Genomic DNA, 14,917 nt, shown 5'->3' with positions numbered 1-14,917 from the left:
TAGGACCATCGTTGCGGAAGGATTTAACCCCAATCCAAAACCTGAACAAAAATCACCACACCGTGGCACCAAACCACCATGTGTTAGGACGGGAGGTAGAGCCATTTCACAATCAATATAAAGTCATTTATTTTTAAATTAGCAATAAAATAATCAAGTTTACATTTAAAAAAATACAAACAAGAAAAACCCTTCACATGCCGTGTTCCAAACTTTAAGCACCAGGCCTCATCTCAGAAGGGAGCCAAGGCCTGGGATTAGTTTGTCTCCCTCCTTGTTGCTGGACCAGTCCCTGTCAGACATCATAACCACGGAGAGGAGGGCACCCCTGTGGCTCTGTCTGAGTGCCGGGAATGAGGAACCTTTGCAAAGGAAGCTGGTGGGCAGTACTCGCCCGGTCCTGGAGACCATTAAAGTCAGCGCTGAAATACAGCTCGCACCTAAATTGGGGAGACTGGATGAGACCAGCAAGGACCCGAGGGGCCCGCCAGAGCATGAGCAGTCACCACGGGATTTCCTGGCTGTTGCTTCCCCTGTGATAAGAACTGGAGGAAACGAAGAACCTATAAATCTCATTCACCCAGAGCAGGAAGAGCCACTCTGCAGTCTGGTCTGTCCCAGCTGCCTGAGCCCCAGAGAGAGGACATCCCAAAGGTCCTGTCCATAATGCCAGATTGCTGTGGACAGTCTCCAGACAAGCCTCAAGCAGCAGCTGCAGGGAGGTGCCAAACATTACACCCTCCGTCTGCTACGCAGAAAAATGTCTGGGCACCAACTCAGTCCTCGCTCCAAAGAGGCCACTGGATTGTCCCAGTACTCATCTAGAAAACAAGTTCCTTGGTAACATGGGAGATCCTCGTCCTACAGTGACATTTGGAGGAAAGCAAATGTTTCTTACCTAATTTTTAGCCTAGTTCAAAGTGACTTTTTGTGTTTGATTGGTTGGGTTTTTTGAGGTCACTTCTACTTTCCTACTTCCTGAGAGAGAGACACACATAGGTACATGAGTCTCACACAGTTATAAAAGTACACCTGAAACACCTAAGTGACTCAGTACTCACACAGTCTCATTAAACATTCCAGAGCCTCAGACTAGCACCTGTCTCCAGTCCAATTTTAAATCCATGGTTATTTTTGGCCTCGCATCAAAGGCTTCACAAAGAAGCACTTTCTAACAGTGAGCACTGACTTTCCAAGACTCGGATAGGGAAACATCCCATTCCCTCCACCTTTGCAAAAGATAGCCTCAGATGACTGTATCATCCTGATTCCTCTGAGTAAACATGAAAGAATACAACACAGGAAGGGGAACCTGGCCCCCAAGTTGAGCTTAGTAAGAGCTTAATTTCAAAGCAGTCAACTTTCCAAACCAAAATGGCATCTGCTGGTCCCTCCTGTTTCCAGGACATAAGGACAACAGTCTGAAAACTGGCCTCCTGCCAGGTTGAAGACTGAGCCAAGCCCTGTTGTTGCCAAAGCTACAGGAGACCCTCTGCTTTGTTAAGACACTCCCCTTAGAAAGTACATCGCAAGTTCTGGGTACAGAATACTCCATGAGGTAGAACATGTAGTACCTGGGGACAGTCTCACATGGCTTCCCAAGGTACAGGGCACAACCTGACACAGGGAAGGAGCAAGCTGGGTGGGTTCAGGCAGTCCGGGAGGGAAGGCACTTTGGTTGCTCAGGCAAGATGGGGCTTTGAGGAGACCTCAGGGCTGCCATCAGGTAGATGAGCTTCCTCCAGGGCTGCTGAGTCAGGTCCAAGGAAGGTTACAAGGAAAGAAAGGGATGGGTCCCCCTGGCTCTCAGGAAGGCCAATCAGATTCCACTCCCATCTGAAGACAAGGGTGGCCACACCAGGCTGCAGTGGAACCAAGTTCTGGGAGAGGCAGGAAGAAGAAGTGCTCGTCAGTGTTCAGGATGGTGAACAACTGGAGAATTCAGCCACAAACCCAGGAAGTAGAAAGGAGAGATCAGAAACAACTGCAAAAGGAGAACAATGGAAAAATCAGCACCAAACCATGCCGCAGACAAACGTAAGACAGGACCAGGAGTTAATACTCCACTGTTAAAGAACACAGATCCCAATTACGAGAGGGGAGAACAGACAAAACTAGGCCTTTTGGAAGCCTGTGTGACATGGGATGTCGCACACCTATTTGAGCACTTGGGCAGGGGAACAATCACTTGGCTGAAAGCTTCCTCCTTTGAATACAAGCTTAGGAAGCTTTCTGATATTCCAGTCTTCTCCGTGAACCTACTCTTCTGAAAGGCACAATTCAGGGTATGGAGAGGTTCCGAAGGTCACATTATGGCTATTCCACTGTAAGCCTGGGCAAGATTTTGTTTGGTTTGGTTTTGTTTTGGGGTTTGGTTTTGAGACAGGGTCTCACTATGTAGTTCAGGCTGGCCTTAAACTCACCATGTAGCCCAGGCTGGCCTTGAACTCATGGTGATCCTTCTGATCCTTCTGTCTCAGCCTGGGCTTACAGGGATGCACCACCACACCCAGCCACACCCAGCTAAATTTCTTAAATAGACTGCAAATCAGAGAGCTTCCCCATCTGTAAATTGGGTGTACAGATAATACCCTAAAACTGGCATACCACTGGAGAGTGTAAACATGATTACCTCCCTTTCCTCAGTTCAGAAAACTGGGTGACAGGGGGATGGGGGGGGGGGGGCCCAGACCTAGGCAGTATCAGTCTGGACCTTATTAGAGCATACAGAATACACTAGGACAAGCATCTTAACTGCTCAGCAACTTAGCATTTTAAAGTCCTGGGTTACCTAAAAACATTAGTCTCTTTCATTTACATTCTGGAATTAGGAACGAATGTTAAAGGGCACCATGAATATACAGGATTTCTTTCGACCATTATGGAAAGCTAACAAGTATTATACCATTTTTTATCTTAACATCTTTTCTAAGAAGATGGTTAAAACTCAGAATAAAACTCAAATTTTGATGATCAAAAACTTTCAAGAGCTACACTTTCAGACCAAGGGTGTAGCTCAGTGGCACTGCACCTCAGCTGCACCGCAGTGCAAGGTCCTGAGTCTGATCCCTGGTACCAAAAAGGGAAGAAGAAGAAAGAGAAGAAAAAGAGCCTACAACTAAGTGCCTCCTAAAGGAGAGTCACCTCACTGCTCTTCTCTCAAAGCAAGCTGAATAATAATCTGACTTTCAGACTCGGCCATTACAAGAAAAGAGAAAGAATGAAGAGACACATTAGGCAAAAATACAATGAAGGCAGGGCAGGGCGTTTAGCTCAGGGGTGCCACCACCTGCCTCACAAGCTCAAGGTCCTGAGCTAGATCCCCAGTACCAAAATAGAATAAAGCGAAGGAGCCGGGGTGGCGGCACACACCTGTAATCCCAGCACTTGGGAGGCTGAGGCAGGAGGAGCTCTGCAAGTTGAAAGCCAGCTTGCACGACAAAAGGAGACCTTGTCTCAAAAACAGGGAGAGAGAGAGAGAGAAGACATGGGAAAAAAGAAAGAAGAAAATTGTACAAGGATGGATCAGCTCTCAGGACTTAATGTGTGTATGTTACCTCAGTAACCCAACTCCGATGAATCCATAATAGAGAAAATTAAAATAAGAAAAATACTGCATAAGGTTAGTCACACCATTAAACTCCAGCACTGAAAGAGTATGAACATTCGAGAGGGTCTCCACAGCTGCATGCTTAAAACCAGATTTAAAAAGATTTTAGTGATGTGGAATAATCTTATGATTTTGTAACTGGAAAAAAACTATAGATGATATAGTCTGCGCTAGCTAAACTATGAGTGGGTGAGAGAATGTGTCACAAGGTTATCAGCAATGATATTAAAAGTTAAGCTAGATTTTTTTGTATTTTATAGGTCTTTTAGCAACACATGCTATATTCGGGAAAAAATATTTCAAAAGTCTTAGTATCCCAGTAACTAGATTATTGTCTAATAGCCATGCCAACTGCTATTAATAAGCCTGATATGGTCAGCACTATCTTGTTAAACAAAGTTTAAAGAAAATAGCCTAAATTTTAAAACCTCTGTTCTCCAAGGTTCTCTAGACTCTGTAGACAATGATAAATGCCTTCCTTATTTTACAAAGAGAAGCTAAGATATAGTGGAGAAATTTCCTAAGTACACTATTGGCTCTGTGAACTTGGCCCTTTTACTTAACTTCTCTTTAAGACTAAATTCCTCCATGCTGGGCATAGTGGCACATCCCTGTAATCCTAGCACTCAGGAGACAGAGAAGGAGGCAGCTGGAAGATTGCCCCAAGTTTGAGGCCAGCCTCAACTGCATAGGGAGACCCTGTCACACACACACAAAAAGACTTAAGTTCCTCTATCTGTAAAATGTGCATACTACTACTACCTCTCCCATAAGGGTGTTGTGACCATTCAGTGGTATGTGTTTACAGTACTTAGTAGATTGCCAGGTACAACTCAGCACTCAAAAATGTTATTACCTCATTCAAATTCCAACCAGTTAGCTACAAATAAAATTCTAAGGAGCCCAGCCCCCAACTCAAAGCTTCCTTTAGACCGAAAGGATATAAAGCAAAGCCTCTAAGAATTCAGAAGACAGACCCCAGATCCAAGACATAGGTTATACCCAACTTCCACCCATCCTTCCTTGGCAAGGAGAGTTGAGTTTTCCAGGAGAGGTGACAGGATCGATGACAACAGAAGAGTGACCAAATGCACAGGCCAAGAACAAGCAGGAGACCTGACCCATGTACTACAGCCAGAACCTGAGAACAGAATTTTAAGGAGATGAAAAAAACCCAACAACTAACAAGTCTTAGAATGCTCATTGTGCCCAGGGCCAATCATTAGAGAAAAGAAGTAGAATTTGAACTCCCAGGTTCGCCTCCTCGTGAGAAGCCAATCCCCAGTCCCGAAGAGCCAGTCATTTACTTACATTTCAGCGCAGCAGCCCCTTAGGCCGTTCTTATTACAGCCCAACGGAAAGTCCGATAATCAATGCTAAAATGCCCAGCAACACAACTATTACCACAATGATAATTATCAGTCTCTGGAAGAAGGAATAAGACAAGTAAAAACAGATCATTATTACAAAAATAACTCATCTAAAACCCTACCCTGCTGCTCTGCATAGAAGGCATCTTATCATTCCAAGAAAGGAGTTTACATCTCCATAAAGATATTCTTTAAGGGTATTTTACTTCTTAAATTACTTCTTAGCTAGCAGTGCCAGCAGATGGAAGTACGGAGCTTTTTCTCAGCACTCACTCACAGTTGTCTTGTGTATATGAAGAGACACAGTAAGAGCCACTGTCATGGGGTCTCCAAGCAGACACTGGCCGTTATAAACAAAAGGTTTCCCTTTCCAAGAGGAAGTGTACAGACATTTTTTATGCTATCCTAATTTCCATCTTCTGTTCATCTTTCCCCTAAAGCCCAGTTGAACCTATCAGACCCAGAATACTGAATGGGAGTCAGGTAGTATGGTTCAGCATGGACTCATGGTGTAAAATAACTCCCCACCTCCCTAAATACCTGCATAAGCCACAGGCACAGGGAAAAGAAAAACAAAGAACTAAAGAACAAAACTCTTAGAGACCAAGAGAAATAATCAAATAAGAACAGTAAAAGGCAGAAGCCACCAGAGCCGGCCCCCCAGTGAGTGAGTAGAGAAGCTTAGACATCCTTGAGCAACAGAGAGACCAGGGTGGACAGACACAGTGGTGTTGTGGGAAGAACATGATTAGGACCTGTGTTTGAATCCTACCTCTGCTATTAGGTGGATTGGAGCCAGCTACTTAACCTCTAACCCTCAACTGTTTTATCTAAAAGTAGAAAAAAATAGGTGCTTCCCTAGATAAACTGTTTACATAGCATTTAGCACAGTGCTACGTACAAGAACAGAGAAGATACTCAGGGCAGGGCTTGGGCTAGCATAGTGAAAGACAGTGAAGAGGGGTGTTCGGAAGGACGGAGTCCCATGTGCCACCTAGAAGGCTCGTGAGCTGCCCGCCAGAAAATCAGCAGTGAGCCCTGGCTGTGCATTCATCCTGCAGAGCTGCCTTTCACGTGTGGGTTCTTGATAGAAAGCATGTGAGCCAGATCCATGCAGGACACCCTGGGGAGGAAGGGCAGGAGGCCAGGCTCTAGGAAAGGCTCTGGGTGATGCTGCACAGGACAGAGAGGGAAGGCACGGGGCCCAGAGGCACAGGTGGGGTGACGGGGGGAGGAGGCACGCAGGGCCAACTAAGACGAAGGCGCTCACCCTCCGGGCTTCACTCTGATACTTGACCGCCTTTTTGGTATCTGCGACAGCCCGCTCCACGAAGCCCACTGACTGGTCCATGTTGTTCTCAATACGGTCAATCATGGCTCCCTTTACCCAGATGGAAGAGGCAGTGGCGGCAGAGACAGAGAGACAGAGAGACAGAGACAGCAGACATGGACTCTCTTTGAAGACAGCAGGAAAATCTCACCTTCCGGGCCTGACCCTGATATTTCACAGCTCTTTTAGTTTCTTCTCGTGCCTTCTCCACATGGTCAACTGTGTGCATGACATTCAATTCTATGTTATCTAACATCTCACCCTGCAAAGAACAGAGAGGCGTCACACCCAGGAAACCCACCAGAGCAGCCTGAGCTAATGTGGGAAGGGACTGTCTTACAGTCATAGAAGCAGCTGAGACTGTAGGGCTCCTGTATACATTCAAGGTCCCCAGTCCTTGGTGGTGACTCCTCATGAAACTCTGTGACCAGCCCCATTGGGTAGGCATCTGAAGCAGACTAGCTAGAAGCCTGGTGACCATGCATGAATATATTCGGAGGGATTCCCACTCCCATTTTTTTTTAACTTAAGCATATGGAGAGGGACAAACATCAGAATATCTTGTGTTTGTTCTTTGCTGCTGCTACTGCTGCTGCTGCTGTTTGAGCATCACCAGGATGCTGGCCTCTCCTGGTCATTCAGGACCAAACCAAGTTCACTCAGCCTCATGAGGTGTGTTCACTACTGTAGAACAGTACACGGCACACGGTAGGTTTTCAATCCATGTCTGAGGTTGGGAACATATGCTTTGTCCAAGAGAAATTCCCAGGCCCCTTAAGTGACAGATATGAGACTTACTTAAGCTATTTGGTTATCTTCTTCCTTAAACAGTGGCCTCTTAATAAGATTCCCAACCATTCTCCAGCTGTTATCCCCTGACAGGGAAGTCTGGTCACTGCAATTAACTCGCAGGTATCTGACGATGGGGATCCCCTCATCCCCTCCAGCCTTCCTTGATCTAATCCCATCACATAGTGGCTCTGTAAGCACAGCGAGGGACTTACCATCACTTGACTCCCAAACCAGTTCCTCAGCAAGGCAGTGTAGGGGGAAAAGAGAAGATTCGGGATGGAGAGACTTGAGAAATGATCTCACAGGGTAGGAAAGGGTTGGGGAAGGCTCTGTGGCCCATAGCAGAGAAACACCAGTCAAGCAATGCCCGGGTTTCTAGGCTTTGCCACCTGTCTACTAAGGAAGCAGTTTCCAGTCCTATCCGGGGGTCAGAGCAGCTGAAGTGCCTGGTAAACATGGCACAGCCCTATGGCCCCGTAGCACTGTAAGAGATAGGAGCCATCTGACTACATGAAATCAGCACCATCTGAGGGCAGAGTATGCCTGAGTAAGGATGCTAGGGTGAACACCCATCCCACTAAGCACCTGGAGTCTTTCCAGGTCATCTGTAAATATTCTTCTACTATTTCTTTGTCAGCTCTTGTTCCATACCAAAAAGTGACAAAATTTTTAGAAATTTTTAAAAAAATTAAAATGGAAAAGAATAAAAACCTCCAGACTAAGTTGCACTAAATTTTCACCTTGAACTGAGAAGAGATCACAGGTTTTCAGTGTCACCAGTGAAACCATATCAGGAGACTGTTTTAAAGCATCATTACAAACCTGTTATCTCTAATTTTTAAAAAATGAAAAGGAAGGAAGAAAATTGGTCCCTGGGCTGAGCGGACAAGGTACTGCACAACACATCAAAACTGTATGAACCAGAAAAGATTGCAAGGCCACAGTAACAGGCAGGAAAGGCAAGGGTGAGAGAGCCCAGAGGGTCAGCATTTGCTAAGAATGCACAGCTAGGGTGCTGGGATTCCTTTATTCCATATGCACATTCCCTGTCCGTCCCACCCCACCTCACCGGACTTCCCACATCCCTTTCTTCTGCTCTTGCGAGATCCTGGCCCTTCTTCTCACTGCCACTTACCTGGTTCTCCACCAGCATGGCGATGTCCATGAACATGTCATGGAGCTCCTTGATGCTGCTCTCCAGCCTTACAATGTCCTTATGCCGACCCTCAATCTCACTGAGGGCTTGCCTGGAAATCTGCGAGTCAATGATCTGCAACCGGACACACACACAGGACATCGGCACCCTGCAGCAAACACTGCCTCTCCGCAGCACCCCCCATTCCCACTGAACTCCCCACCGCCCACCTCCCTGTGACGCTGCTTACCCTGTACCCGCAAGGCCAGGTGCCCAAGTCACTCACCCCGGAAGTGAAGATGGCAGGATTGCCACTCTCCAACATCTCCTCCAGCTCCTCATCTGTAGTCTTTTTCCCAGCTTTTTAACAAAAGTAGAACATCAAATACAAGGTCAAAGCACTTCCCATTTTAACAGGTCCCAGCAACTAAGAATAGGTGAGGACCAGGACCCACACACACTCCCCAGCCTCCAGACTCGTTTTTCTTCCGAGTTCTCCCCTAATCCAACTCATCCTGAACAGTGTCAGGAGTTCCCTTCCGAAACTGCTTACCACAGTGATTTCCACTGTCTCCCAGCTCAGGCTATTTCTTTGCCCCATGTGCTCTGCCCACGTAACAAAGCAGTTCGTGGGCAAGCCCTCCCTCAACCCCCCTGGACCTGACCAGCAGCTCCACATACCCTGTTCCCAGACTCTGGACAAACTGCCACTCCTAAGCACACTTGCTCTTTCTTGGTTACATCCTTGTCACACAGTCCCTCCCACTTAAAGTACACTTGGCCTACAAGGCCTTGCCTTCCGTATTATTAAACTCCTAGAGGCCATGGCTTCATTGGTTTCCTTATTCCTCACAGCAACTAGCTGCACGCCTTTCATTTCTTAAATGTGCCATCTAACACACAGCAGAAAGATGAAATGAAGCCACAGGAGACAGGTGTCTCCCTTCTAGCCATGAGGAAGTGCCACATTCCATCAGAATAAAGTGACTCAGGCCTGACAGACCCTGTGCCACTTTCCAGCCTAAGATGCAGCACTCAGGATGTGCCAATGTTAACATCTGTTCTAGAATTGGGCCCAGAGTAGTACATGGAAACCATAAGCAGTGTTGCTGCTGCTTCTCCCAGAGCCTCCCAGCCAGGGATGGACAATGACATGGTAGGAAAAAGGAGAGGAGGGCCGCACGCCAAATCTCAAACACATACTAATTTCAAGCTGCCGCTGGATTCGCCCTTTGCTGCGTTCACGGAAGTCCACCTGTGCCTCATTGTATTTGGTCATCACCTCCACAAACTTCCGGGAGAGGACAGAGTGCTACAGGAACAATGTTAAGTGAGTAAGTCCCCAGCAGGTAAGAAGAGGAAGGTCTACGACTGCCATAAAATCCCTTCCCCACCCCACATGGCCTGGTCGACAGCAGCACCGAGTGTGGAAGCAGGAGACCACCCAGCAGACCCAACCTTTTGATCTCCTGGTTTTGTGCCACCGAGAGTCCACTGCCAATTCCAAAACATGGCGTCAGCATCCCCACCTGCTCTGCTGACCTCACATGGTCACTGAGGAAAAAGGAGCTAATGTGAGGCTCTCAAGGCCCTGCCTGCACCCACTTTGACTAGTAGTGTTTTCTGCCACAGCCCCTGGCTTGCTTGCTAAGCTGGCACCCCCCTTCTTACGTACCATGTCTGGCAAAGACCTTTGAGTTCCTCGCTGATCTGCCCAGCTTTTCTTGCTTACAGGCAGTTATTCTCTCAACAGCCCTGGATGCCTACGCTCAAAGCTTCGTAATACTTTGCATTACCTGCCTGCCTCCCAGCACCAAGCCCTGCTCATTTCTCCTTTCCAGAAAGCATCAGCATCTATTCTTCTTCCAAACCTACCTCTGCCATGCAAATTCAGACCAAACTTTTGCAAAAAACTTAAGAGACCTACAGCCTCCTGTCCCTTCCCCATTCCTACCCACCTTTCAAACAGCCACCACAATGTCCTAATGTACTGTCCTGGAACAGGCTACTGGGTCAGATCCAGTGCCCCAGACTGGTACCCAAAGGCCTCTGGAGTGTGCCACTGCATTATCTACCATTCAGCATTGCTGTCCCACAGCAAACCTTTTTCTCCAGACATACTGTCCTCTTCATGTCACTGTCCATCACCACCATTGCGGCTGCCCACACACACGCATGTGTGAGGGGGAAACCCTCCTGAGCCTGTCCACACAGGCACCCTGGCCAACCCGGTTTCCCCAAGATTGCTGAGTGCTAAGAGCACCACATGTTTAGTTATGTCTTATCACACTATTGTGTGGCCCATAGGAAATAGTTCCCTATGCCACCTGGATGTCACACTAGTTCTGTGAGGTCAAGGATCCTAGCTTTGATGATCCCTAAAATGCCTCGTTCCAAAATAGGCAACTAATGACTCACTCTTTAGAGAGACAGCATCAATTTCCTTGCCCGTAAAAGGAGGAGACTGCACAGGGCCCTAGGTCCAATCCTCAGTACCACCAAAAATGAATGATGGGTGGATGGAAAGAGAAGAGAAGAGAGAAAACGGAAGGGAAGCGAGTATAAGCAGACAGTGAACTGTGCTCTGGGGAGCCTCAGGAAGTGACCCGGACCGCCTTAGAGAAGGAGGCTGTGAGGGAAGAGCCTAAAGGCTAAACCCTAGCCCTGATCCCGCTTCAACCTGAACACTTCCCTTTACCGTTCTTCAAATTGAGTTCCAGTTAAAAAAGGAACAAGGGAAAGAAGAAGGGAAGGATTCTAAAGCTGAGGGAAAAAATATTAAAGGACTGGAGCTGACTGGTAGACCAAGGAGGATAAACGTACCTGGGATTTCCGAATGCGAAGGTCAGCTGACGACCGGGCCTCATCTTCCTCAATGTGCCTCTCCATACCTGGAGTGAGAGGAGGATTATTCTAGCAGCACATCTGCTCTCCCTCCCAAGAAACACTGTTCCACGCAGACCTCCTCAGTCACTCACACACGCAGAAGCCAGGGGCTGGAACAACAGTAGGCACGGTCTCGAAGGTCAGCTCACAGAGCCAGCCTTGCTGTTCTCAGCCTTCGTTATTTATTCCCAAGTCTAGCACAGGGTGAAGAGGGTGGCTGCTCGGTGACCAGGAGACGCAGGCCCAAATCCCCGTGCACCACTGGCTGGGCTGTGACCTGGAGAACACCACGCAGCCTCTCCTAACGTTCTGCTCTCCTGTCTGTAACATGGCACAGTAACGGCACCAGCTGAATGTCCTCGCCAGAGATGCTGGGGACCAAAGCGTTTTGAAGTTAGAGGTGTTTCAGATTTTGGAATATCTGCATGGACATAATGAGGTATCTTGGGGACAGGACCCCAAATTCAGTTATGCTTTATATTCTCCTTAAACATACACGGAACGTCCATTTGTGCCATATTTTTTAGTGCTCCTGTTTCTTGACTGAAATCTGTCATATGAGGTCAAGGTGGGTAATTTTCTACTTCTGGCATCTCGTCAGTGTTGAGCACGCTTGAGATTTCAAAGCACTTGGGATTTCCGACCTCAGGTTAGGGATGTTCCTGCCGTGCCTGGCTCAGAATACCAATGGGAAGATTAGATGAGCACAGTGCCCCTGGCAGGCACAGCACGCATCAGTATTGGAAGGGGCCAGGGAGGACCCTACTCTCCCCACCCATGAAAGCTGTGACAGTAACAGGGGTGGGGATAAATGATAAGCTACGCTCAGCAAAACTGCTCTCCCTGACCAAGAGCACGCACTCATTAATTACTCTGGGCAAGGATACAGACTAACTGGGTGTTGTGGTGCAGGCCTATAACCCCAGCACTCTTGAGACAGGAGAACTGAGAGTTTGAGCCCAGCCTAACCACTTAGCAAGACCTTGTCTCAAAGTTTAAACATTTGATGGGGGGGGGGGGGGCAGGAATTTAGCTCAGTGGCACCATGCCTGCCTTGCAAGTCCAAGGTCCTGAGTTTGATGCCCAGTACCAGAAAAAAAAAATTAAGGGGACTTGAGGGGAGGGGAAGTAGCTCAGCGTGAAGGCCCTGGGTTGCATCCCCAAGACTCAAAAACAAAGACAGTATCCATGGAACTAAGCAGACCTTCTGAGTCCCTAAGAGAACGGAACCTGTGACAACATCTTCAGTGAAGTATGTTCTCAAGTGGGGACCAAAGGGTGGTAACAGGAAGATGCCCACCAGGAGATACCTAGTCCGCTAAGAAGGTCAGCAGGCTAAGTAATCACCCCGCAAATGTAGATCTCAAAATTACCATTCAACTAAATGTAGGTGCCAGGAAAACAGGACCAGTAAGGAAACAGAGACTAAGGTAAAGTACCAAGTCAGTAGCTGAAAGGACCTTTGAACTCCCCTCTCTTAAGTTCAGTTCTAGAGTATTTCAACTTTTAGTCAGGTTTCAAGAGAAGGTAAATTCCTGGGACTAAAGCAGCTCATTCCAGGAACACTGCCCAAACCACAAGCTGTTAGAAGGGCATCAGCCTGGCCCAGGTAAGTGTCAGTTCAGAGGAAGTGGCCCGGAAAACTGCAGGGTGGGGGCTGTTGTTCCCTTTGCTCCCTTCTTCCCCTCTTACTCTTGAGTTTGTTCCGGACACTGTTGGCCCTTTTCTTGATGTCCACGGTGAGCTGTTCGAGGTCATCCTTGGTTTCTGCGTAAACAAAGGAGATAAAATCAGAGAAGATAGGACTAACTGCTTTGTAAGTTACTTCAGTCAGCAGAGGAGAGGAGCTGCCCGGGCACCCAAGCTCACAGCAGTGCTTCTCCCAGTGTGCTCCCCAGAAAAGGCCCCTGGAGTCACAGAGAGCCGATTTTTAAAAGGCATGTTCTAGGCATTCAATCCCAAACTATAGAATAAAAAGAGCCCTAAAATCGGCCTTTTTAAGAAGCCTTCCTACCTAATTTTCCAGTATACAAACAAAGTTTTGAGAGCCTTGCTTTTAGAAGGAACTCACCCTGAAGGCTTCATCTCAGAAGGTAGAAGGTGCTCTGGGCACATCTACAGGTTCCAGGGCTTTTCAGCTTCAAATGAAGCACATATTTCTGATACACCTACAATATCCCCAGAGCTGTCCTAGACTGCTTGGCACAACATAAGTATTTGCTGCAGTCCATTCAAAAACAATCCTTCAACATCTACTGTAAGCTCAGAACTGAGCTAGGAACCAAGGAATTGGAGAGAAGATACAAACTTTGTAATCAAGGTATTCAAAGTCCAATGGGGATGAGGGAGAAATAAAACAGCAGTTAAAGTAAGCAGTGTGGAGCAAAGTTCGAGTTAAGGTCAAGGTGTGCACAGGGCAGTTACAAAGGGCCCCTGAGCACAGGCTGGAGGCCAGGAAGCTTGTGTAGACAGAAACAGGCTGGTCAACGAAGGAGTAAGGTTAACCAGGCAGCAGAGGACACTTAAGAGCTGCTGTCCCAGGGAGGAGGAGCAACATGGAAAAGGAATGAGGCTCCAAGTCAGAGGGAACACCCAGATTCAGTACAACTGCAGGACAGGTAATATGGACAGGAGAAACAGGTGGAGAGAAAGAGGGAATGTGACCAAGACCATTCCCATACCTCTGCTGAAATACTCCTTTAAGCCAGGTGTGGTAGGGAACACCTCTAATCCCAGCACTGCGGAGCTGAGACAGGACGAGTCCTGAGTCCTGAGTCCTGCCCGGGCAATTCGGTGAGTTAGGGAGACCCCATCTCAAAGTCAAATCAAGCCAGGCGTGGTGCCACATGCCTGTAGTCCCAGCACTGTGGAGGCTGAGGCAGGAGGAATGCCACGAGTTCAAGGCCAGCCTGAACTACATAGTGAGACCCTGTCTCAAAAAAGAAAGGGAAAAAACAAAAAAAGGTTTTGAGCATGTAGCTCAGTGTGAAGGCCGTGGGTTCAGTCCCCAGTATCTCACACGCACACAGACTTCCTTAATCTTTAAGAAATAAAGAGCCCCTGAAGAAAGTAAAGAGCAAAATCACAGGATTGCTCTTATTCCTTGTCCTAAAGGAACAGAAAATACAGCCTAAAACTCTACGGTCAACATGTGGCACAATTAGCGAAAACACTGTTGGCCTCAGAAATGCGGATTTAGAGAAAAGAAGGACCCTGCACATTTGAAGCACCTCAGAACACTTTGTTGAGGAAAAAGTGGACCTGAATGGTAACATTTGGAAAGGAGCCTGAGAAAAGTACTGAGTCTGGAGAAATGGTAAACAAAGGCACAGGACTGGGACAGAATGGAGTAGGGAGAAGCAGAGAGAATCTGCAAGTCACAAGAGAGAGCAGAGAACTGGCCGGGTAGATGGAGTGCACCATGAACAGAGGAGCTGATGGTGGCAGCTGTAAGGAGGCAGTGCGTGTGGACGTTAGCACCAGCTGGTGACGTGTACACTCCCTGCCACGCCCAGAGCAAGGAAACCAAGACTGGCTCTGCCCCGGTGCAAAGGGGCATCGCCGGGCCGGGCAACTGACTCCACTGAGCAAACACTCACTTGGCTCCGGAATGGGTGCAGAGAGAATGATACTGTAGAGTTTCTTTGCCTCCTCCACGTGCTCCGAGATCTTGTCAATGTTGAGTCGAGTTTCCTCAATCTATAATCAGAAAATCAATAATCCTTATCATCAAAGAGGAAGAACACATCCATTGCTTAGCAGAGCTTCCTGGTGAAAGCCACCCACCTTCTGGC

The 14,917-nt window shown here is 47.6% G+C and overlaps 1 protein-coding gene across 10 annotated transcripts in view; it reads right to left on the bottom strand.

Annotated features, from left to right (window-relative positions):
- The window catches only part of Stx3 (syntaxin 3), a 39,000-nt gene that overhangs the window by 3,199 nt on the left and 20,884 nt on the right, over positions 1 to 14,917 (bottom strand). The window contains exons 3-11 of one of the 10 annotated variants that reach the window (XM_021248299.2): positions 14,723 to 14,822; positions 12,816 to 12,890; positions 11,061 to 11,128; positions 9,441 to 9,549; positions 8,524 to 8,597; positions 8,238 to 8,372; positions 6,462 to 6,572; positions 4,922 to 5,035; positions 105 to 1,984 (exon numbers count right to left, since the gene is read on the bottom strand). In XM_021248299.2, the coding sequence (XP_021103958.1) occupies positions 4,955 to 5,035; positions 6,462 to 6,572; positions 8,238 to 8,372; positions 8,524 to 8,597; positions 9,441 to 9,549; positions 11,061 to 11,128; positions 12,816 to 12,890; positions 14,723 to 14,822 (753 nt within the window). In that variant the 3' untranslated portion in view covers positions 105 to 1,984; positions 4,922 to 4,954. The other 9 variants (XM_021248300.2, XM_021248303.2, XM_021248302.2 and 6 more) reach the window with 9 other exon arrangements.

The sequence above is a fragment of the Heterocephalus glaber genome, unplaced genomic scaffold, assembly GCF_053883595.1.
Source record: "Heterocephalus glaber isolate CG9 unplaced genomic scaffold, H.glaber_assembly_v1.0 deba00001805, whole genome shotgun sequence".
NCBI lineage: Eukaryota > Metazoa > Chordata > Mammalia > Rodentia > Bathyergidae > Heterocephalus > Heterocephalus glaber.
This window is presented reverse-complemented; position numbering and strand designations above follow the sequence as displayed.